At 37.0% G+C, this 22,622-nt stretch overlaps 1 protein-coding gene across 3 annotated transcripts in view; it reads right to left on the reverse strand.

Annotated features, from left to right (window-relative positions):
- adam19a (ADAM metallopeptidase domain 19a) overlaps nt 1–22,622 on the reverse strand; it is a 136,410-nt gene that overhangs the window by 27,986 nt on the left and 85,802 nt on the right. For 2 of the 3 annotated variants that reach the window (XR_006368795.1, XM_044097810.1), the window contains exons 4-9: nt 18,862–18,943; nt 16,290–16,366; nt 11,060–11,243; nt 7,253–7,318; nt 4,524–4,595; nt 3,695–3,861 (exon numbers count right to left, since the gene is read on the reverse strand). Coding sequence is in view for 2 of the 3 variants with exons in the window: in XM_044097810.1 (XP_043953745.1) it covers nt 3,695–3,861; nt 4,524–4,595; nt 7,253–7,318; nt 11,060–11,243; nt 16,290–16,366; nt 18,862–18,943 (648 nt within the window). In the remaining variant the exon portion in view is untranslated. Of the gene's footprint in view, nt 1–3,694; nt 3,862–4,523; nt 4,596–7,252; nt 7,319–11,059; nt 11,244–16,289; nt 16,367–18,861; nt 18,944–19,213; nt 19,328–19,429; nt 19,514–22,622 lie in introns of those variants that run through there. The other variant, XM_044097811.1, reaches the window with a different exon arrangement.

Here is a 22,622-nt window from a genome sequence, read left to right on the forward strand (position 1 = left end):
ACACATCCATATCTACATATATAAAATATATCTACAAAATGAGTAAAAACAAAAAGCAGGTTTTCAAATTGACAAGCCATTTTGATAGGCTGTAAGCCATTCAAATCAAACTGCCACCAGTCACCTCCGACCCATAGAATCATGTCAAATGTTGTTTTCCTGAGAATTATTTATTTGGAGGAACTTATCATGTTTTCTTTCTATATTGTTTAGGTGCATTTTTCTAATCAAATTAAAATTCTCATAACTCAGTTAAACTTCATTCCTCCTAACAAACTGCAAAATGTTTACATCCCACAGTAACTGCTTCCATGCAATTATTTATAATTTTATATCATTTATTCTTATATATCATACATCTTATGTCAGTCAAAATCAACTACAATAATTAATGTTGAATTCCCCTTAAAACTAAAAGTCCTCATTTCATTGCTTGAGTTGTATTAAATTGACTGATTTTGACAACATCTGTCAGTTGATGTATTTACTCATACAGTTGTCCTACCTTCATAATTACAGTTTTTTATTTGATATGATAAAGCATCATTTTAGGAACAGAATTTACAATACCATGACCAAAAAATAAGAGTTTCGTAATAGGTGCTGCTGCTGACTCAGCAGGTGACGCACCAACATTCACTTTTTTAAAATTTCAGGGTTTGACAGTTTAGAAGCAGTCAACTCAGACTAAGGAACAACTTGTCTTGTAGCTAACAGCGCTTGGCAAAAACATCATATGAATACAACCCACATAGGTCAGTGTCTCACACTGGCACTAAGAGGGAGAATATGTTTAATCTCCCAGCAAGTTATTTTACCCCAACAGCTTCTCACTGTTGAAGAGCAATCTAAGAAGGATGCATCCTGCAGCTGTATAAAGAAATCTCACCCTGAACGGTCAACACTGCTGAGAATGCTGGTGCTGGGTGAGGAGCTGTGGATTTCTAAATCCTTGAAAGATAATTTGTGGATGTGTATTTCCATGTATACAGTCAAGTCGGTTCTCAAAAAGGCTGCTTATAGATCATAATGATTGGGTGATGGCAAAATAAATAATGGAGTCTAAGGAGTTATGCTTTAAAATTAACCAGTGCTCACAAGCAGAACCGGTCACAGTGGGCCCAGCTGTACATGAAGATTAATTTTCAAACAGACTTGTTCACTGATGACTGCTGTGCAACACTGGATGGTCCAGATGGACGCAGTAGTGGATTGGTGGTGGATGGCCACCACGTCCCAACACGGCTGTGACGTCAGCAAGGAGGTGGAGTCATTTTTCCGAAATCATGGGGAGAGAGCTAGTCGGCCCCTTCAGAGTCCCCGAAGGTGTGAAAATGACCTCAGCAAAGTATAAAGACTTTCTGACTGATCACTTTCTTTCATGATTCAAAACAAAGAGTCGTACCTTCCATAGCAAAATCATCTTCATGCATGACAATGAATGCTGTAAGGAATACCATCGTGTCATTGGCTGCTATGGGCATAAAAGGGGAGAAACTCATGGTGTGGTCACCATCCTCCTCTGACCTCTGACCTCAACCCTATTGAGAACCTTTGGAGTTTCCTCAAGTAGAAGATCTGAGGTTGGAATGCAGTTCATATCAAAAAACATTTTCCTTGACCGTAAAATGTTGACGAATTTGACGATTTCGGAAGGTCGCATGTTTTACATGGATTATTCATGCGAAGGGTCCTCGCAAACACTGCCGAAACTTCAAAACCCTCAAATTGGTTAGGTTTAGGGAAAAAATTACGGTAAGGCATAAGGTAAAACCCCTCGCGTCACATATTGACGCGAAAGGGGTACCCCGTGCGTCAATATGTGACGCGGAAGGACGAGTTGGGAGTGAGAACGGGTTGGAACTGTGCAGGTGGTATCAAAGCAGGGGTCCTATAGTAACATGTAACTCAGTCTGTTAAGATGTTTTTAATTGAAATAGCTTTTGATTTTAGTACATGTGACCACTTAATGCTGCACATTCAAAAGTGACCGTTTGCAGTTTTTATAATCCATAAAAGGTTTAGAAATCTGCTGTGCATAATAAATTGGAACAGTACATTTTGAGTTTTTATTTCTGAAAAAAATCCTGTTCTCATGGGGAGCTTTGTTCAGTAAAATTTGATTTATATTGTAATAGTTCATGACTTGAAAATTACACTGACCATCATTTGCATTGAACATTTAAGAAAATCTGAGAAAATATCACTTGCGTAATAATTTGAAACACGGTGTATGAATCAAAAAACAAACTCAGTTGACCAGAATATCCTGAATAAGTATGTTCTCTCATCAGTAGATAATTATTTATGTCACGATTTGTGGCTGTAGAGGTTTGGACCCAAAAGCACAGAGGTAGATGTGATAATGTGGCCTCTTTTTAGAGTTATTTTCAAGTTTTTTTAATATTTGCTGTTTTGGATTTGTTTTGCTGTAGTATTTTGAAGTTATTCACATTTGCTGTTATATTTATTTTGGATTTATTTTTGGTTTGCTGTCCTGCATGCTTTTCTGACTTTTTGTGTTTTGCCTTTGAGGCTGGCGTTACCACCCACGGCCCACCAGAGATGCCCACTTTAGCTGGCACAGGGGTTCCCTATTAGTTGAGTAGCGTACCATCAAGGAAATCGGAGGAATAAAAAGGGTAGCTGAGCAGCTGAGAAGGAGAGAGGGGCCAGACAGATCAAGGGCGCAGGGGGCAGCAGTTGGAACAAAGGTGGAACAAAGGTAGAACAAGTTGGAACGAGCTTGTCAGCAGGTCAGCAGGACTGGCGGTTGCTGTAGAGGACCAAGTGGCTGGATCTTTGCTGGGGTTTGTCCTGCTTGTGGCTGCAGAGGATCGAACGCTGGCGAGGCGAACATGCCCCCCTCCCTTAGCTATGACTCCATTTCCAGCTTCTTTTCCACAGACCTGTTATTGTCCCTGCATTGTTTAGTGACTTGTTTGTAATAAATCACAGTTAATTTTGCCCAGCTCATTTATAAAGCCCTGCTCATACCTGCTATTATCTTGGTTTTATTCCTAGGTTTGCCGGGTGGCATTGCTGTCGTATTCTGCTTCAGGTTTACTTAGATCAATACTACCACTCGGGTGCCACATAGTAGCAGCAACTGAGTATGATGATTTAACGAAAATAGTCAGAGAGTACAAACGTCCAAGCAGCTCAGGTGAGCACTATAGCTAGAAACTCAGACACTAGTAGCACTGGAAAACTTAACAAGACACGTAAGACAGCTAAGATAAGAATCCCAAGGGGGAACACAGATACAGTTGGGATTAAATACACAAGAGGAAATCAGGGAACAAGAGACACAGCTGGGAGCAATCAGGGCAGACAAGAAACTAAATTAACATGCAGCAAAACCAAATTCTCACAATTTGCTCATGAAGTGAAATAGTTTTTAAAAGTAGAGCTAAAGTGGAAGATTAAGCTTTGCAGTCAAAACCTTTAAATAACTGTCATAATCAGTTTATCTGTGAGTAGAGAAAATCAAATCATTTTCATTTCAATTTGAAGCAAATTAACATTAGATTTGATAGAGTGAGATTAGATTCTGTGTGCATCACTCTTTGTGTCTTCCTCCTTAGATCGACTTCAGTAACAGTGTTTGTTTGTGTACTTTTAGCAAGGGCTCCATCATGTTCTCCCTTGTTTCAAGGCTGCTGAAGCTGGGGAGTAACTTTGTGTTTCTTACGTCAGCAGCTGGGCGTTGTCGTGTTTTTTACGAGATTTCAGCTTCTGCCTCCACTGGAGGAAAGACCAGAGGGTGGCGTTTGGTTCTTCTGAGATGATACACTGATCTCTGTCGGTCCAAACCTCCAGGCCAATGAGAGGCACGCGGATGTTTAGAGCCCTGTAGAACTAAACAGACACACAAAACCACCAGTAAGTATCCAACAGTACACGCACGCACACACGCACGCACATCTTTCTATATTCACAAGGACTTTGCATTGACTTCCATTTATTTTTTTTAATCATTTCTTAACCATGGCCTTCACAGGACAGGCCTAAGCATTACCAGAACATACTTAAACCTAAACCTAGCCTAAACTCAATCCACACCCCAGTCCTAAACCTAACCCATAAAACAGCACTTCTTCTATTGAGAAGAAGTGCTTATGGGGCTTTGGGCCCCATAAGAAGAAATGGGTCCTCACAATGTAGTATTTAATGAAAAAATTGTCCTTACAAGTTGATAAATGCGAAAACACACATACACACACATGTTCAATTCACAGTCTTCCCTTAAGCTCCTATAAGAGAGTCTGGTCACGCAAGACTTTCTCCTTGATCTCCTCCAGAATGCTGTTGAGGGACACGACTGATTAAATCCCAATGAGACTTCATGGAAGAGTAAATATTTGTTTTAACTTCTCAATTACCGATTGTGCACATGGACTATAAAAGGTAAAAGCTAAAGTACAGTGGCAATGTTAAGAAATGGGGGAGACTATTCTATTAGCTTATCAAATCCTCTGCAGAGAGTGGCAGACAGCTCCACATTATCCCAGCAAACTTACCTTATCCACATAATTGGCAATTTCCATTATCCTTGCCTTGGTCTTTTCATAGTTCCTGTCCTGTCGTTTGAACTGAAAGAGTGAGTATAGATAGTATTAGTGTTAGGACTCAAAGAGACACCACCTTGTTCTTTAAACAAACTAATATCCTGTAAAATCATAATCCAACCCCTTAATGACAACCTAAGACCTAATCTCTATTATTTAACTGTTGAAGTCAATAGAATATGCTTCACTAACCCTAATCCAAAACCATCCAAAAGTCAAACTGAGAAGAGGAACACCTTTTTTATGGGACATTGTTGAAAGACATAAGACTAATTCTTTGTATTTGTGTTTCTGATCCGTTTTTAAAGTGTTTCACATGCATTTTATAAAACACCAAATCTGCCAGACTTAAGAAAAAGTTTAGTAACCTATAAACAGTCTGAGTTCCCAGAGTCAGAACATAATCAGCTGAATAAATCAGAATACAGAATACAGAATAAATCAGTCTGAGCATCTCAAGCATTCAGCATGCTGCTGTGACTGAATTCTCACAGGTGCAGGTTTGCAGGGCAGCATAAGATTAAGTTTTTTTTATTCCTGTAATGATGTTGCCTATGTATGACATATAATGCATCGCTGAGAAGTTTACACCACAAAATCTTTCAGTATGTCCAAATAAAATACGGGGTAGTCAGGTTTAATTTAAAATAATAATTTTTAAAAAAATGCTAGTTTTTTTTTTTATTATTATTTTAAAAAAAAGTTAGTAAAGTGATGCTAAAGCAACATATTTTCTCTGATACTCAGGGATAACAGGCAAAAGTGTAGTTCAGTCTTTTTCAGTAGTCAAATAACAAAAAGGAATCTCTACAGAAGTTATCTTGACGAGGTGTAACCTGTCATGAAGGTCATCTTATTGATCTTGTTTTGTTTGAAAATACCTCTAAGCCAGGCTAAACTATTATCTTCTATCCGTATACTTTGATGTCTTATTGTATTTGTGTATATTACAAGTATTAAGCGTCTGCTTGCTCTCTCAAATGACAGTGTATAGAACAGTCTCATAAATAAATGTAAACATGCAACACTATGATGTAATCTAACTTCAGCAGATGCATAAATACTAGATTGCCCCTTAGAAAGCTGTTCATTCTTTGATGTATTATGTTTCTGAGTTTTTCTTTAGAGAAGAAAAACAAAACATTTGACATAGTCTTTTATGATTTATGGTTTATTTGGAAACACTTTATTTGAAGGGGTGTGCATAAGACTGACGTGACACTGTCATAAACATGACATAACACCTGTTATAAATATGAAGGAGTGTTCATGAATGCTTATGACTGTTGTCATGAAGTGTCATTCGATAAATAGTGACACTTTGAATGCAAAGTTGCACTAAAACATGCATTAAAAATTAAAATTTAATTAAAATTTCTTGTGTCCACTTGTTTAGTGTTTTAGTTCCCTGTGTACTCTCCCTCGGCCCCTGTGCCTCTCTCTCTCTCTCTGTCTCTCTCTCTCTCTCTAAAACCCCATTAGTTTTGTGTTATTTTAGATAATTAAACTACGAATGTTAAAGTTCCCTCTATCTCAAAGAAATTGAAACTAATTAAAAAGTTTGTTTAAAGGCCCACCAGGTCATGTCTGCACATGCACTGTTAGACGTGGAGTCACTGTCGCCAAATTAGTAACACCATTTGTCACTTTACTTAGCAACTTTTTAGACAAAGATAATTGGTATTGGACAATGTTGGAATTGGCAGGTCAGACTTTTAAAGATCAGTCATACGTGATTGGTTTGAACACTGCAATCAGCACAACCCTAATTTTAGGTTCTAAAATGTTACTAAGTATAGCAGCACTGCTTCAGTCATACTGAAAACAAAAAGTCATGAATGAATGAAAGATTTCACAATTTGAAGCCACCACTAGGACTTGAGATAGCAGGCAGCTGTTGAAGGTTCCACAAATGTGAAGCAGCTTCCTGCATATGTAACAGAACACAGTCAACAAAAAAAATTGGTGTTTCAAACTGGTCAGCATTCAGGTTTGTGTTCTATGTCCAGAATTTTAAAAAAGTCAAAATGTGGGTCAGGAAGTCTTTATTTAAAAAGGACAGAAAACACATTTACTTTTAAAACAAAAGCAGCTGGAAACATTTGTTGTAAAACATTTAAAAAGAGTTCTGACAATGCTTTGGAAAAAGTCAAGCATTATTAAATGAAATTCAATAAAAACATAACAAAACAGAAACACATTTTACGATATACTGCTTCCAGTTTAACCCCATGTTCAGCGCTGTTTTATTCTCATGTCACAAAGCGTTCAAACTTTTATGGAAATGGGATTTTCAGAACAAGAGCACCACTCTGCTCAGGGGCTCTGTTACCATGGCACTAAAACACCAGCAGAAGTAGTTCAGAGAAATCCTGCATCTTATCACAGTGGCATATTTTCTGTTTAAAAGCCCATGCCCTTTAGATCCCAACTAAATCGACTCTCATTAATCAGAAGAAATCTTCTGGCTTCGCTCCACATGCATTTCTTCACTATTATTATTTCAGCTCAAAGCTGTCAAGTGCTCCATTAGCCTGAGTGCAATGATTGTGTAGAACTTCCAATCCTGTTTCCAGCTTTACTTGATAGCTTCCTGATATATTTAGAGGCAAACGTCACAATTGATTGTACTGAGGAATATTCCCCTGAGGGCGCAGTAGGATGGGGGAGAAACATCTTACCAGTGTGCTGTCTGCCACGATGTAAAGCTCCATGTACTTAGTCGTACCCCAGGTATTTCTCTTAACCTGATATCAAAGAATAATAGAAGATAAAAATATGATTACACATAAAGCACCAGCTGCAGTATGTATTACACTGAACACAGATAAGACATTTAGCAGGGGGATATGTTCGTCTCCTAACTTTTACCCAGCATTTTGTAAAAAGCTGGTTCAAATTGTACTAAAAACTAAAGGAATATGGTTTTACTTCTCTTACAAAAAATCCCATGAAAATCACATGTTCCACAACATGGTTGATTAGAACAATTGATTCAATCAGCTATGCTTCCTTCAACAGTTACATCACAGGTGAATCACATGTGATTCCCATGTTCCACATGTGATTTTCATGGGATTTTTTTGTAAGGGTTTGCTTACTATAAATGGAAAACCAAAAAATGCAACCAAAAATACAATATTTTACTCAATAGAAATGAGAACACTGACATGACCTTTGAGAATTGCTCCTTAACCTCCAGCTGGCCTCACAGATGGCCACTGACCTTGATGGCCATCTGTGGCCGACTGTCACAACATGGTTGATTAGAGCAATTGATTCAATCAGCTAGGCTTCCTTCAACAGTTGAATTTTTACAAATTGGCATTAAATGATTAACTGACTTTAGCTGCATTGTAATATGTTTAATAAACTCTGCTATATTTAAGTTCATCTGAATATCCGATAACACCAGAATGAGCAATGACCTCTGACATACTTCAGTCCAGTTTCTGTGCTGAGCCTTATGGAGACTGTCCCTGTGCAAGTGTCAAATCAGTGTAACAGTTGACACTGTTGACCATGATACATACTTGTCCGCCTCAGGTCTTATTAAAATAACATGGACTTCCTTCATGTCAATAGGTAACTTTACATCACAGGTGATAACAATCACATGTGGGGTACCCTAAGGTTCCATTTTAGGATTCCTCCTGTTTAATATCTACATACTGTCATTAAATGCTTCTGGAATCTGGGTGTAGATGGACTCAGAACTGAACCTCCGGAGACTGTCATAATCCCTGAGTGTTTGGTTTTCATTTGTGTGTTAATCTATTTTGAATAATTCTTGTTATTCACCTCAGCTTGTCTTGTCTTATCAGCTCATCCATTTATAACCAGCAAAGTACCATTTACTTTGTATCAAAACATGTTTGACAAGGCACAAAATGATCAGCTGATGTTATTCCAGAATCATCACAATATCAGCGGAAAAAGTGTGCAAACATCATCACTATGGCCATGTGTCAAAAAGGGCAGTCTAAAAGAAGCCTCCAGAATGCTGCAGCACAGTTCTGTTTTCTGCTGAATTCTCAATTCTGATCTAGAGAAGAAAATGTGAACCATTTCAATACCATATACAGTAATAAGTAATAAATCAAATTTGTGAAGTGTTTCATTTCAGTAACTATCACAAAGTGAAACAGATATAGATTAATTCCACTGATTTTCTTTCTTTCTGAAAATTGATGCTTTTCTGCTTGTAGACAGTGAAAACATAACAAACAAAAAGATTAGAACATTACTTCAGACCAATAAAAAAACTAATACAGATATGTTAGCTTAATAAAAATAGCTTCAGTAACTGCTTAAATTTTGTTATTTTTAAAAGGTACTTTAAATCTGACAAAGAAGCCTCAATGGAACAGACATTCCAGTTGCTTGTAGACCATACCATGAGATTATTCACAGTTATACCCTGAACCATTCCCATGAATAAGAGGTGAGATCAAAATGTTCTCAAAAAGCAACTTGCAGCAACAATTCTGATAAAACTGGCCAGCTTTTCAGTTTGTCTTATACGTCTAGAATATTAAAAAGTCAAAATGTCATTCTTTGGATCTTTCAGTCTGATGGAACTCAGTGTCAAAAGGCAAATGTGTCAACAAAGCTTAAAGAACTACAAGATTACTAAGATCTTACAGAGGCAGCATTGTGCAAGATCAACTTTTTTGAGCTTTGCATTATGTTTTAAGGTTATTGACTAATCAAAAGCATACCTTGGTGCTTTAAGTCTGGTAACCATTCAGCTTTGCAAAACACCTGGGTGAAACTGAGCACCTCCTTCCAGACGCAGCTGCGAGGAGAAGCTGCAGTTTCCAAGCTTACACTTCACAGAGTAGCCTTCCTCCACAAATCCCCCACACAACTACTTCAGATTAGCCAGCAGCAATTAGCAAACACCTGGGAGAACTATCCATGTACAAGAGTTACTTCTCAGTGTAACACTTGTAAAGACGTTAAAGAATGAATATAGGAGTCATATTGTGATGACTTCCTGAAGGTGGAGTGTCAGAAAGAGCAGAAGTTTTTAAAGAGATGGAGGCTCAATTTCAAGGCATTAAATATTTTTTTAAGTAATCTTGTGTGTGTATATATATATATATATATATATATATATATATATATATATATATATATATATATATATATATATATATATATATATATATATATATATATATATATAGCATTGTTACTTGATTGTCCTGTAAAATGGCCCTATGTGCCTGGAAGACACTGCCCCTTTAATCACATGGAGAATCTGTGGTCAGTTTTCAAACAGCAGGTAGAGAAACAGAAGCCAACAAGCTGGTCACTTTAAACAGACAAGAACTGTGATCAGTTTTAGATTTCTGAGACAGACAGAACCCCGCTCAATTAGGAACCAATCAAACTCACAATATGCTTTTGAATTGCTTAGTAGAACATGGAAACAGTCCCCAAAAAAGCAGATAGGAATAAAAATCCAATCAGGAACATTTTGTTGTGTGGAAAGAGTAGCAGTAATTCAGAAAAGTCTAAATAGATATTTATGTGAATAACAACATGGATTCTGTGGGGCTGTGGCTACAGACTGGACTCATTCAGTCCCATAAACATACACTGATGTATTCCCACACTGCTGATTTTACATGCAGAGAGTGTCAAAAGCCTTGGGTCCCCTGGTCCGCTAAAGCTGGCATTTCCGCATAACAACCAGTATTAATAGGTGGCTGTGGGGAAACTGGGAAAACCAGAGGTTGTGTTACTGTAGAAATAAACATAAAAAGTTAGGAAGGAAGGATAAAACCCTGCAGGAGGACGAGGAATCCAGACAGAGGAGGGTGTTTACAAGCGAATGTAAACAATAAAAAATGGAGATAATAAACAAATAAAATAACAATAGAGAAATAAATGTGGCCCCTGCAGTCCAAACAGACACTAAAATGCCCACTTAGGAGCCCTTTTTCTGCTTTATATTTTTATAAATGAACAGCTAATACACCTTCTTAGAAACAGAATCCAAGCAATATAGAAGTCTAAGATAATAATGATGTACAGAAGAGAGACAATTTACATCATGTGGAGGAAAATGGCTCAAAATAATTAGCATGTGTTAAATGTTTCTGGATTGAGAAAACACTATCAGTGTTTTACAAAGTACTTTCATTGGAAAACAAACATTTTGTTGTGTTTTATTCTTGTTAACCCGACAAGTGTGTAACATATTGTTTCATTGCTTATGACTTTCCTTTTAGACAATGAGTTAGCACACAAAATGCCACAAATGCTATAAAATCTTTGACTTTTAAAGCGCTCCTCATACTTGCTGATGATTAATTGATCAGTATTTATAAGTTATGGCTCCTCGGAGCCACCAACTATTACTCTTATTTCTCTAATTATAAGAGCATTGAAGGACCTAGACAGATGTTCTCTGAATAAGTGTAGATAAAGTGTTATTAACAGTGGCCATTCAGGACACTTTGGTCTTGGAGACTCACCCTTGAGTGAAGCGGTGCCACCAGGTCTGAGATGAGGCTGGTTTGTGCGGTGTGATGGCCATGGCCACAGCTTCCACCTTTAATTGGCAGTTCCTTGGCACTCAACAGTGAATGGTGGGAAGAATTCACACCGTTAATTGGCTCCAGGTAGTAGGTGTCACTAGAGTTGAATGAAATCAGGCCCCTGTATCAGGGAAAGTGATTGGGAGGGAAAATACAATGAGAGAAGTGATGCTAGGAAAACTGAAGTCATATGAAGAACAAACGGTCAGTCTAAGGGTCTGAAGAAATTACATCACTGTTGTATTCTGTTGTGGAAAAAAATTAATTACCAAGCACTTTTAGATAAAATCCCTCAGGTTTATTTGTACAATACAGAGACTTTATAAGACAATCAATAATGAAGCAGAATGAAAGTTCCACCAGGCACAGTCGGCACATAGGTTTTATACCAAGGACAAGGATCCAAAACAATCTAGAGATACAGTCTGGTTCCCCATGCAACTGCAGGAAAACAACATCCATATATATATATATATCAGCAGATGTCAGGTGTATCAGAGATGGACTAGAAGCTGAGAACAGAGATCTGGTGAACTGCTTTGTGTCCTGGTGTAGGAACTCAGTGTCTTCAGTCACAGGCTTCTTCAAATTCACTGTAATACAAGACCGCTACAGGAGATCCCTCCTGCCAACAGCCATCACTATCTAAAATAACTCTTTGAAGAAGTTGAATTAATGCAAGTTACAACATTATCTTTAGGATCAATAGCATATTTTTGGAATTTGAATGATGAAATGTTGCTTTGTAACTGAATAATTCTACCCAACAGGATAGTTTTTAATGAATACAAGTAAACTTTAAATTTAAATGGAGTGACTCTAGAACCTAGTGCAGTTTATTCTAGCATGTATTTCTGTTTTGACCTTGGAAAATAATAACTCCTAAACTGCTAACTGAGGCGGGATGAAAAGTATTTCACCTCGCCTGTGACATTCTGCCAGAGTTGCTGTTTACTTCACAGTAGACACAATAGACCCAAAAGGAATCAATTTATTTTTTGTAAAAGGAGTTGTGCTTGCTATTATGTTCATTCACAGTGCCTAGTCGTATGGGCATAGTGTCACTGGGCTCTGAGCCATGCTTTTAGACAATACAGTAGCTTTCTCTTTTTTTTTTTCTTCAGTCATTATGTTTCCAAGGCTGTAAGAGAACTCCCAGAAAAACAATCTGTAATTCCACCAGAGTTCATACAAAACCCCTTCCTTATAGAATGAAAGTTGGTGACGGGGAAAATGTGCTGGGAACTGAAAAGCAGAAAAATATAAAAGAAAATAACAAAATTATTACCAGAGAACCACATGAGAGCAGGGATCTCATGTGACAACACAGTGAGCATGTGAAATACCCTGTTACTGTATTTTATTATTTTGCTTGTCACTGGTCACTGAGCACAGCGAAAGAAATTCCCAGAACTTTTTTTTGGAACACAGCAGTTGGGTGTGACGTTATTCCTAGACTCAAGTTCCAATTTTGGAGGGAAGCTGAAATGCGAGGTAACTGTAAGCTGAGGTAAACAAAGGTGAAGAACATCGCTGTCAAGAAGTTCTGTTTGATTTCCCTTTGTAAAAAGTAACACACCAAGGTCCAAGTCAAATGTACCTATCAATGTTAACATGAATCTATTACAAAAGGCATATTTGTTTGAGAGAGATGCATTCAGCTAACGGTTCAACAAAATCCTTACTACAACAGCAGAGTATCCAAGGTGATACCTGTGCAATAATGTAAAGAGGGAACTGAAGGGAACTAACAATTATTGATTATACATTTAAGAGAGTTCTCTTGGAGAGTGGCTTCTCCCAGATGCCTGAACACAGGAACTCTTAGCTAAATGCTTGAAATCCTCCAGAACAACAAACATAACATTTCTTTCTGCTCCTCTGAGTCTGATCTCTCTGCTGGTTTACGGGAACATCTGTCTGATGTCATTTGATCAGCATTCAGATGTAAAAATGAATTTTTGGATGCGTTGCTGTAAAGCTCACTTTTATCAGTGGGGTGCTGCTAACTTTAGAAGACAGAATGTGTTGGTGTTGTCATTTATTTAAGCGTCAGTTAAACTCTTACATTCTTTTATTTAAATTTTATTTCAACATTTTTCATCCCAGTGATGGAGGAGACGGTATAATGCATTATGCCATAGAGGAAAACCTTAGAGCAGCATCTGATATCTCACTAGTGGAAAGCATTCAAATGTGATTCTAGACTTCCCCCTCAAAGAAACAGAGCTGCATGACTCAGTTAGCATGGAAAATCTCATCTATGGAGAGCACCATCTTTGGAAAGAACCAAATAAGCAAATCCGATGAAACAGCACACACACTCCGGGAAGCACGGTGGTGAAGGGTGAAGATTAGGGCTTGTTTAACAAGAATAGTTGAAGTCACTGAGTTGAACTCTTCTGTAAACCAAACGATTCCAAACTTCAACATGGAGACATCAGTCTGACAGCTGTCCTGCTATTCAGTGTTAACAGCCTAGTCAACGAACAGAGCACATTCTAATTATAATCATGCTGTAGGAGAGCAGTGCTTAATCAACTAAAAAACTGGTTGAAGTGAAGTGTTGTAAAGAGGAATTGTTCCATAATATCTAACAGTAATGTGTTGGACTCATCAGGGCATCTAAAGGATGTTTACTGCTAAACTAGGTGGTTCTAGAAGCTCCTGAAAACGACCTGAATATTTCTCTATTGGCTGCTTCTCAATTTAGGTTTAGTTTAAGATAAAGAATATTTAATGTTATGTAATATTTTCTGTGGTACTGTTATTTGAAGATTAAATTTTTCTGGATCTGATAATTCTCTAGAATAGTTAGGAAGTGAATTCTGAGCTTGTTCCTCTGAACATTTATGTAATTCTGAAATATAATGAAAAGTAGATTTCATACAAAGTGTACGTGTTATTTTTGCAAGCATTTTTAATTGAAAAATATTCTATTAGCATTCATGAATGAATGAATGGATGTACTTTATTAATGAATATACTTTCCTTACTTTCCATAGCTGTACCATTAAACATTTACTGGCTTAACTAAATTCCTGTTAGCTTCTCACATCCAACAGCAAATTAGTGTTGTTAGTTCTCATTTTCACTGCTGTGTGAATGACTGGACAGTTAAAAAAGCATTTGCATTCTGCTGGCTTCCATAGCTCTTTCCACTTCCATCTCTCCAGTGTTGCCTTCAAAGCTGTTGTCAACAGCAGCATCTGGCTCCATTGCTGGCTCAGGACTAAGAATCTGACGACTGCCGAGCAGCAAGCCTCCATCAGACACCAACATGTCCTTAAAATGATTAGCTTCACAAAACAAGCTTTAGAACAAAATTTTAAATAAAACCCCAATCCGTCTGAAATGGTAAATTTTGCATGTTTGAAAGTATCAAACAAACTGCTCACAGAGGATCACATAAGAAGTATTAAAACTGGGGATGCTCCAATCAAGTTTTTTGCTGCCGATCACCCATGAGGGCCGATCAATGCCGATCACCTGGATTGGCTGTAAATGTTTTTGCTTTAGGTATAAATGCTACTATATGTGACCTGCAAAATTAAAAAATTATCTGGTAATAAATTCACTTAATTTAGACATAAACATGCAAAATATTTGCAGGCGCAATACAGCAGCTATTCAGTCAAAAGGGCAACTGAAAAAGCTGCAATCAGTAAAATAATTATTAGTATCCTAAATTATACATGAGTCAAATAAATCTCACACTTCCTATATCAAATAATGTCAAGTAAAATATGAAATATTAATTCAAAGTCAAATGCAGATTGTATCAAAATAAACAATCCTGAGTTACTGAATTAAAACTTCCTGAAAGCACTCCTAGCTGATTAATGTTGATTCTGTCTGCCTGTTCTGACGTTCGGTGTGAGAGTTCACTGCCGGGTGGAGTAGAAACGGCGCTACGTCTGTGAAATATTACTATCAGTAGCGCGGTGCGGTGGTCCAACAGAGGGAGCAGAAACAACGTCTTACACTGCTTGCTCATTGACTTAAATTATTTTATGGGTTATTTGTTTAGCTTTTTTCATGCTATTCCGGGTAAATGTTGATAGTTGTGAGCTGCTTTACCTGTTGACTTACCAATCCGGATGTTTTTTTTTTTTGTTTGGTGTTTGGTTTTCTTGCAGTGAGCCTCGATATAGCCACAATCTGTCAAGTGTTTGGTTTTTAAAGGCCATATTAGATTCGTTGTATTGATGCATTTTGACGTGCTTCACCCCCGAGGTAATTTTCCATCGCAACAAGTAGACTTTCCATTCACTCTGACCATTGAAGTTCCACAAGACATCGCTTAGGATTTGTTGCTGCGGTGATCGGTTTTGGTGATCGGCAACAAGAGACAGTGATCGGCGATCAGCGATCATACACTTTTTCACGGAAATCGGGCAATTATGATAAAATATGTCCATTTAAAATATTTAGAATGAGAATAAAATGGCACATCTGGGAATGCCAACTAACATTCCTGGTTTGACAAAAATCAACCTGAGATGTTCAAGCGGATCAGAAAACTAAACCATATATAATCCACCTTATTATTTGCCACAAATTTATTAATCAAAATTATATCACAGTAAAATGGAACTGATTTCTATAATCAGAAAATACACCACATCTAGTCATTAGCAGTGCTGACCACTACCTGTCAAGTCAGGCTATGTAAGTACAGTACTTAAATTGAAGCTGTACAAAGCACAAAGATGCAAGAAGTAATCAATATTTAATCAATAGTTTTATATATTAATAGTTTATTAAACTAATTTTCATTAACCAAAGAGAGATTGACTTTTAGTAGATGAGAAGACTGCACGTCAGCACGTCAACATTTTTATATTAACTCTTAGAGTTTTAAGCTTCGATATGGAACATGCTGGATTTATTAGCTCAGCTCTCAGAGTTAAATTAGCTAAAAAACAGCTACAGCAGGAAACCCGATCAGAGCACTACCAGCAACGATTTAGAATAATAATTCAACCAATAATCTGTTGTTTTATCTTAGAGTCCAAATATCCAGATATTTCCACCACAATACATTAAATTGAGAAAAAGGTTTTATTTTATGTTTTCAGAATCTTTAGTGGGAAAACCATCTGTTTGTTTTTGTGTTGTATTTGATGTAAAATGAAGCGCTGCTGCAGATGTTCTCAGCTTGTACCTGACTCCTGAACAGGTGCTGAGAGCCACCCAGGACTCTGGATGTCCTCTGACATGGCCGTGGTAGAAGCAGTGATTCTGAAAGACAAAACCATTAAATCAGTGCTTCTTTCTTTTTCCTGTCCATGTCTTCACAAACAAAATCATGTTCTGTTCACGACAGTTTCAGCTGGGGAGAACATTGTCTGCAATATTTGAACATTGCGAAAATGATGAATGTTAAAGCTCTTCACACATCTATTGAAACATGATGTTTGCAAAAAGTGAGTAGTGCTTTACCACATTTTAATATTTCAAATCGTGACATTTTTTTGATACAACAAAATCTGAGCCATAGAATCAGGTACATCATTCCATCCAAAAAAATCAAAATTCTCTGCAGCAGCAAATAAGAGCAGCCTGGCAGCCATTAAATCTCACGTCATACAGCGTGACACAAGTTATCATCATGAATTGAGACTATTAAGCTCGAAGAGTGTGTCATGTTAATGTCCTTTTTTACATAACAGTGTGTGCCAGCCATAAGCTCCTCACTGATGACTTTCCTTCTAGGCATTTTTGCTTCATGCCTGAAAGCTGCAGGCGGTGAACAGCTGGAACCGCTGCTTTTAGAAAAAACATCAAACTTACAGAACACGTTTGATATACTTAAAGCTTAATTGCCACCATTTGTTTGGACAATCCTTTGTCAGCATAGTTCATAGTATGTGGAATCAAACACATTTTAAAATTTATGGTATGTTACACATCTGTCCATACTTGTGGAAATTTTTCCAATTTTGTCACGTTTTAGCAACAGACTTTAATGCAAATGAAGTGAAAACAAAGAACAGACTTATTTTTCAATAAAATGCAAATCTGAAAGATGTCGCATGAATTTATATTCAGCATCCCCTGAAAAGTACATTTATTTTATTATCCTTCTGAGGAGGTAACTGTTTATTTCAGTTGCCTTTCTGGGAACTGAAGCAATCTATGATAAAAGCTGAGCAGAGAAGAAAGTCAAAAAATTAAAACTTTCAAGTACAGAGATATGAGACCTTTCCTGATTTTGAAAAGCAGGTCTCCCAATAGGCCTGAAGACCCACTGCTAATATTGAAGAAAGGTTTGCTACCTGAAGAATGAAATTATGCCAGCATGTTGATTTTTGTTCATTCAAATGTCCCTGTCAGCTCATTGGAGCATGAAATGAGGTATTTCATTTGAACAGCAAGCAGCACCGAGGCTCTATTGGAGCCAACACACCAATCAGTTGTCGGTGAGAATTCTCCTTGCCAGCCTGCAGTAATTAATCTCATTTCTTGAACAGGATGTAATGTGGATAATGTCCTGAAGCACTCAGGAGGCTGGAATACCCTGCCATCTGTATCAGGCTCTGGCATAGACAACACCTTTCATGTGCACAGACAAGATATCATCCACATTATGAGCTGAGTGACCAACAATAAATATAAATTAAATGACTTCAGCACTGTGGCATTTTTCAGTCTGGACATTTCTGTGTTCTTGTACTGCAATGGTAGTAATCATTCAGGATCACTGGTACAGTTCTGAAAAAAAGTTAGCTATGAATGGTGATTTAATAAAGCTGGTTCAGAATGAGGGCCACCATACTGCACAGAGTTGAGGCTACATTTGGCTTTGCAAAGCAGCACAGACTGCAGAACTCTAACTGTTTAAGATCATATGAAGACCAGATCAGATTTCTTTTGAAGTGTTCTTGAAGGACTTTAAAAGTCTTTTTGAAGATTTTGGCAGAAAAGCCAGCGGAAGTACCTTAAACTTAAAAACTAAATTATTTATACTCAATCCTTAAATCCTTAAATGGCAAACATTTTTTATAACTTAAAAAACTTCTAGCTGAAAGAAAATTAGAAAATTGTTAACCAAAAGTTGATGGAAAATACAGGTTTTGCATCAGTCCTCTGTTTAAAACACTATTGGAGTATTTTTGAGGTATTCATACAAAAAATGGACAGAGAAAAAGAGAAAGGGAACAAAACGCAGCAAAGACCTAAAGTGGTGGTTGTGTTGCAGACATTGTGAGTTGGTATACTTGGATGTTGGTCCCAGAATTTAAAAAAGCAAACAACAATGTGTGTTCCATTTATGGAATATCACTGTCACTAGGAGAGTGTTCTGTTGGTGTTGGAACGGAGGCTTCTATTGGTTGTGGAAACTCAGAGGAGAAATAGTGTGGAAACATCAGACTAGATCTTTGTGGAATTGCTACTTTTTGAATAAGTACATGTGGAATTCAATTAAAAAAAACTTTTAAAGTAAATATTCATAATATACCACCGCATATAGATACCAATAATATCTATGTTGTGTTTGACAGCGCTTACAAAAAATGGCTGACGAAGTAAATTTCTTAATTTTTGTAAAAGAAAATCCAAATAAAAACATGAAACCAGGAGGTTGCACCACTGAATTAATGTTATAGCAAAGACCACCTGCTATGCTCATATTAGTTTAGTTTATAAGTAAGACATTGATTTTTCATATTCCCCAAAATCACTGAGTAACATTATGTCCAACACTTGACACAAGCATCCTGTTTGATACATACGGTGTAATTGTGATTGGTCACAGTCACAGGCTGTCCATCTTTGTTGTAGTACGTCTCTGTAAACTCTGGGCCCAAAAGCTCACTAAGAAACAAAAAGACAAGAGAGGGGACAATGGTGGTGAATTAGTATCTGACAAAAAAATGCCATGAAGCTTGTAAACAGTATTGTGCACACATAATGTGAAATAGGTGGGTCTGTTTTAATGGAAAACCAGTTAATATATTTCTGCTCCACAGAAGGCTCATCCTTGCTGAGAAGACAAAAAAAGGTTTCAGCTCAACCTTGCTTAAAGTGCACGACTGGCTAAGCTGATCACATTAGCTAACGGTGTTAAGAGGTACTCATACTCACCTGCTGGCAACATTAAGTAAGTTCTGAAACGGTAGAAAATCCAATCCATAGTCCATAATGGAACTCTTACATTCAGTGGCTTCACCTTTACAGCTAAACCTTTCACCTAGAGTTCTGATGATCCAGAAAATTCATTTAAGCTGAAGTATTAGAAACAGCATAATTTTTTGCAGGTAGGCATTGCAAACAAAAGACAACAATAATTTAAATCCTGACCTTCTTTCAAAGCAATCAGTCTATTAATTAGAGACAGAGCATGCTTTCAGTTGGACTTTCATGGAGTTTCAAGAAGTTCATCCCTCCTTAACCAGGGAGAGGCAAGAGACTCACTGGTTAGCATTTTTGACTGCAGGTGTTTTCTATCATTTAAAGCATTAGAGGCAATTTTAACTCCTGTTTTGGAACTGATGTCTGAGTTTCTGATTTGCTGAGCAGCAAATAAAAAAACATGTGAATCACTTTATCAAAACAAAAAAGTCTCATGTATAGATCCCAGTCACTGGGATAAGAAATGTTCACTGTAGCAGTTTTTTTAAAAATATATATATTTCACATACTGACTCTCGTGAAGGACTGAAAAACTACTTTTTTACTTTTTTGATTCTCTTTTTAATTGTCTTGTCTTCTCTGGACGAATAAAAATGCTCTGGGATCAGATCTGACTGGACTGACTTCAATCCCTTGAATGCTTCGGGATAATATAGAGTCAGCTTTAGATTGTGAATAAATATAAGAAATATAAATATTGCACAGAATAGAATTCACATAGAATTCGAAAATGTAACTGGACAATTTTAGAATCTACATTTGGTCTCCAATAGTTTTTTTTTTTTTACTGAAACTCACATAGGTAGACATGCTGACCTGATGAGTCAGTAAAAATTATTCACCCTAATTTGCCGAATGGGAATGCTGGCTCTAATTTACAGGATCTCGTACGGACTCTCCTCTGCGAACAAAGTGCAAAGGCGACGTAGCTTAAATAACATTCACAGCTTCATCTTTTGCTTTCTGACACCCGCTCTATCATTTCTGGCATTGGCAAGTTTAATTTCAAAAAGCCCAATCTTATGAAATGTTGGATCAGCAGGACTGGAGTCTTTCATGTTTAAGAAGCGGAGTCTTGATAACAAACAGAGACAGAAATCACAGGGTGTCAGCATCATTTAGAGGAAAAATATAAAAACCATTATCATAATATTAAAAAGTGACATTGTTTGCCTTATTAACCTCAGAAAAGGGGACAAAAATATTTCCCACTGGTCATAATGTTTTCAATATGGCAATATGTCAGTCTAGGCTATATAATTTGTTACTGCAGTTTAGCGTTAAATGTAACTTCAAAATCACATTTATCTTTACATTCCAGATTTAATTTACCTCTGAAAAGTTTTTGCTTGTTTCTATTCTATGTACACAAATATTCAAAGATCTTGAACACATCTGAAAGAAATATGAATTTTGTAACAATATTGAATATTTTTTGTGACTCATTTCAAAGTGAAACTACTGTAATGTAAAGGTTAATTTCAGAGTAAAATATTTTAAACCTTTTTTTGGTCATTTTGATGATCATGGTGTACAAATAATTAAAAACTAGAACTGCACAACATATAGTGTATATTTCACCATCACCTTATCAGTGTGTGCTATAGTCACATCACAAAGGACGGTATAGAGTGCAATAACTATTGAATAATATTCTCCAAGTGTTATGAACCAGCATATTTTACATTGATGTAATATTCAGCCAATTGAAAAAAGTATTGGATTTAAATAATCCTATGCAACTGCAATTCTGAATGCAACAATATTTGGATATAAATTTGATATATTCAGAAGCTTTACCTCACTTAAACACCTCAGCTTGCAGAAAAAGATCATTGACCTGTTGTCATCATCCAGATGACTGTAATGTTTGATGTTGCAGCAGACCTCACAAGAACAAAGCCCAGGATCAAACAATAAAAACCAGGAGTTAAGATGGATTTAATGAACCTGATCCAATCATTAAATGCCACAGACTGCATTATCCTCAGCAGGGACGTACTCCCTGCTGCTGACAGCAGTAGCCTGCAGCATCCCCTGCCATTTCATGAATGATCTCTGGATAAAATAATTTGGTGCTCATCAAAGTGACTTTGACCTTCCTTGCTGCTCATTTTAACCCACATTTTCTCTAATATTCTGCTTCACTAACTCCTTCACTAACTGCTTTGGCTCCGTGCTTTATTTGATTTATGTAAAATGAATTCAGTCCTGCATTTCAGCAGTGACTTTCTACTTCGTTTGCACCAAAACACAACCTAAGGTGGAAAGGACATGGAAAGAAAATGAAAGTGACAATGCAAATGATATTTTGAAATGATAACCATTTTATGGCAACCCAAAATGCCCTTGTTTTCTGCTACACTGCTCACATACACACACAGGACAGAACGAAAATGTACCCTGAGAAAAATGGTCCCATTTTAATAGGAAAACTATGAGAATATTTTATCCATGTATCTTTTCCTTATTACTGCTTTTTGTTTTCATCTCCAAATGAAAGTCTTTAAGCAACATGTGTCACATGTTCCGCTTGAAGCACCATCATCTGCCATCAACGCTCATTAAAACATGTAAGTGGATGTAACAACGCTCACCCCTGACTATTTAATTCTACAAATGCACCCCACATTTTGTCCTTTTCATTAGCCTTTCCACTGATCAGTTGCAAAGCACAGCAGGGGTCAAACCTTGTCAAAAATAAAAACGAGAGCTTATTGTTAGAGCAGCTGGCTGCTGACAGGCAGTTTGCCTTTGCTGTACTGATCTCACAATGAGGGGACTCATACTAAAACAGCTGGACAAAATGTTTCATTTTATTTTTGAGATTCTGGTGGATACATCTTTTCAAATTTATGCTGACATAAACTAATGTAGAAAAGATACCAAAGAAATCAAGAATGCAAATGTGGTGAAACCAATTTTATGCTAAAATGGCCTGCCATAACCACAGCAGTTCTCCTCCTATTGTCGTAACGACTCACCTCAATCACCTGATTGTCTGAAGATTATTGTTCACTTTTTGTTTCATATGATAAATTGGAAATGCAGTTAAAAGTCTTCAGCTGATCCAAAACTTTACAAGAGTTATAACAAAAGTAAAAAAGAGAAATTATATTTCTTATATTTTAGCTTCCCTTCCAGAATAGAGTTCTGTCCTTCTTACATATAAATTAATGTTAATTAACTCCATAATACATCACAGATCCGACTGGTGAACATGTTCCTAACAGAGCACTTCACTGTCAGACTGCAGGTTAACTGCTGGTTCCTGGAGGCTCTAACAGTAGAAGGGGAGGCAGATCCTTTAGTTCTCAGGCTCCTCTCCTGTGGAACCAGATCCAGTTTTAGTCTGTGAGAC

Source organism: Gambusia affinis, linkage group LG18 (genome assembly GCF_019740435.1).
Source record: "Gambusia affinis linkage group LG18, SWU_Gaff_1.0, whole genome shotgun sequence".
NCBI lineage: Eukaryota > Metazoa > Chordata > Actinopteri > Cyprinodontiformes > Poeciliidae > Gambusia > Gambusia affinis.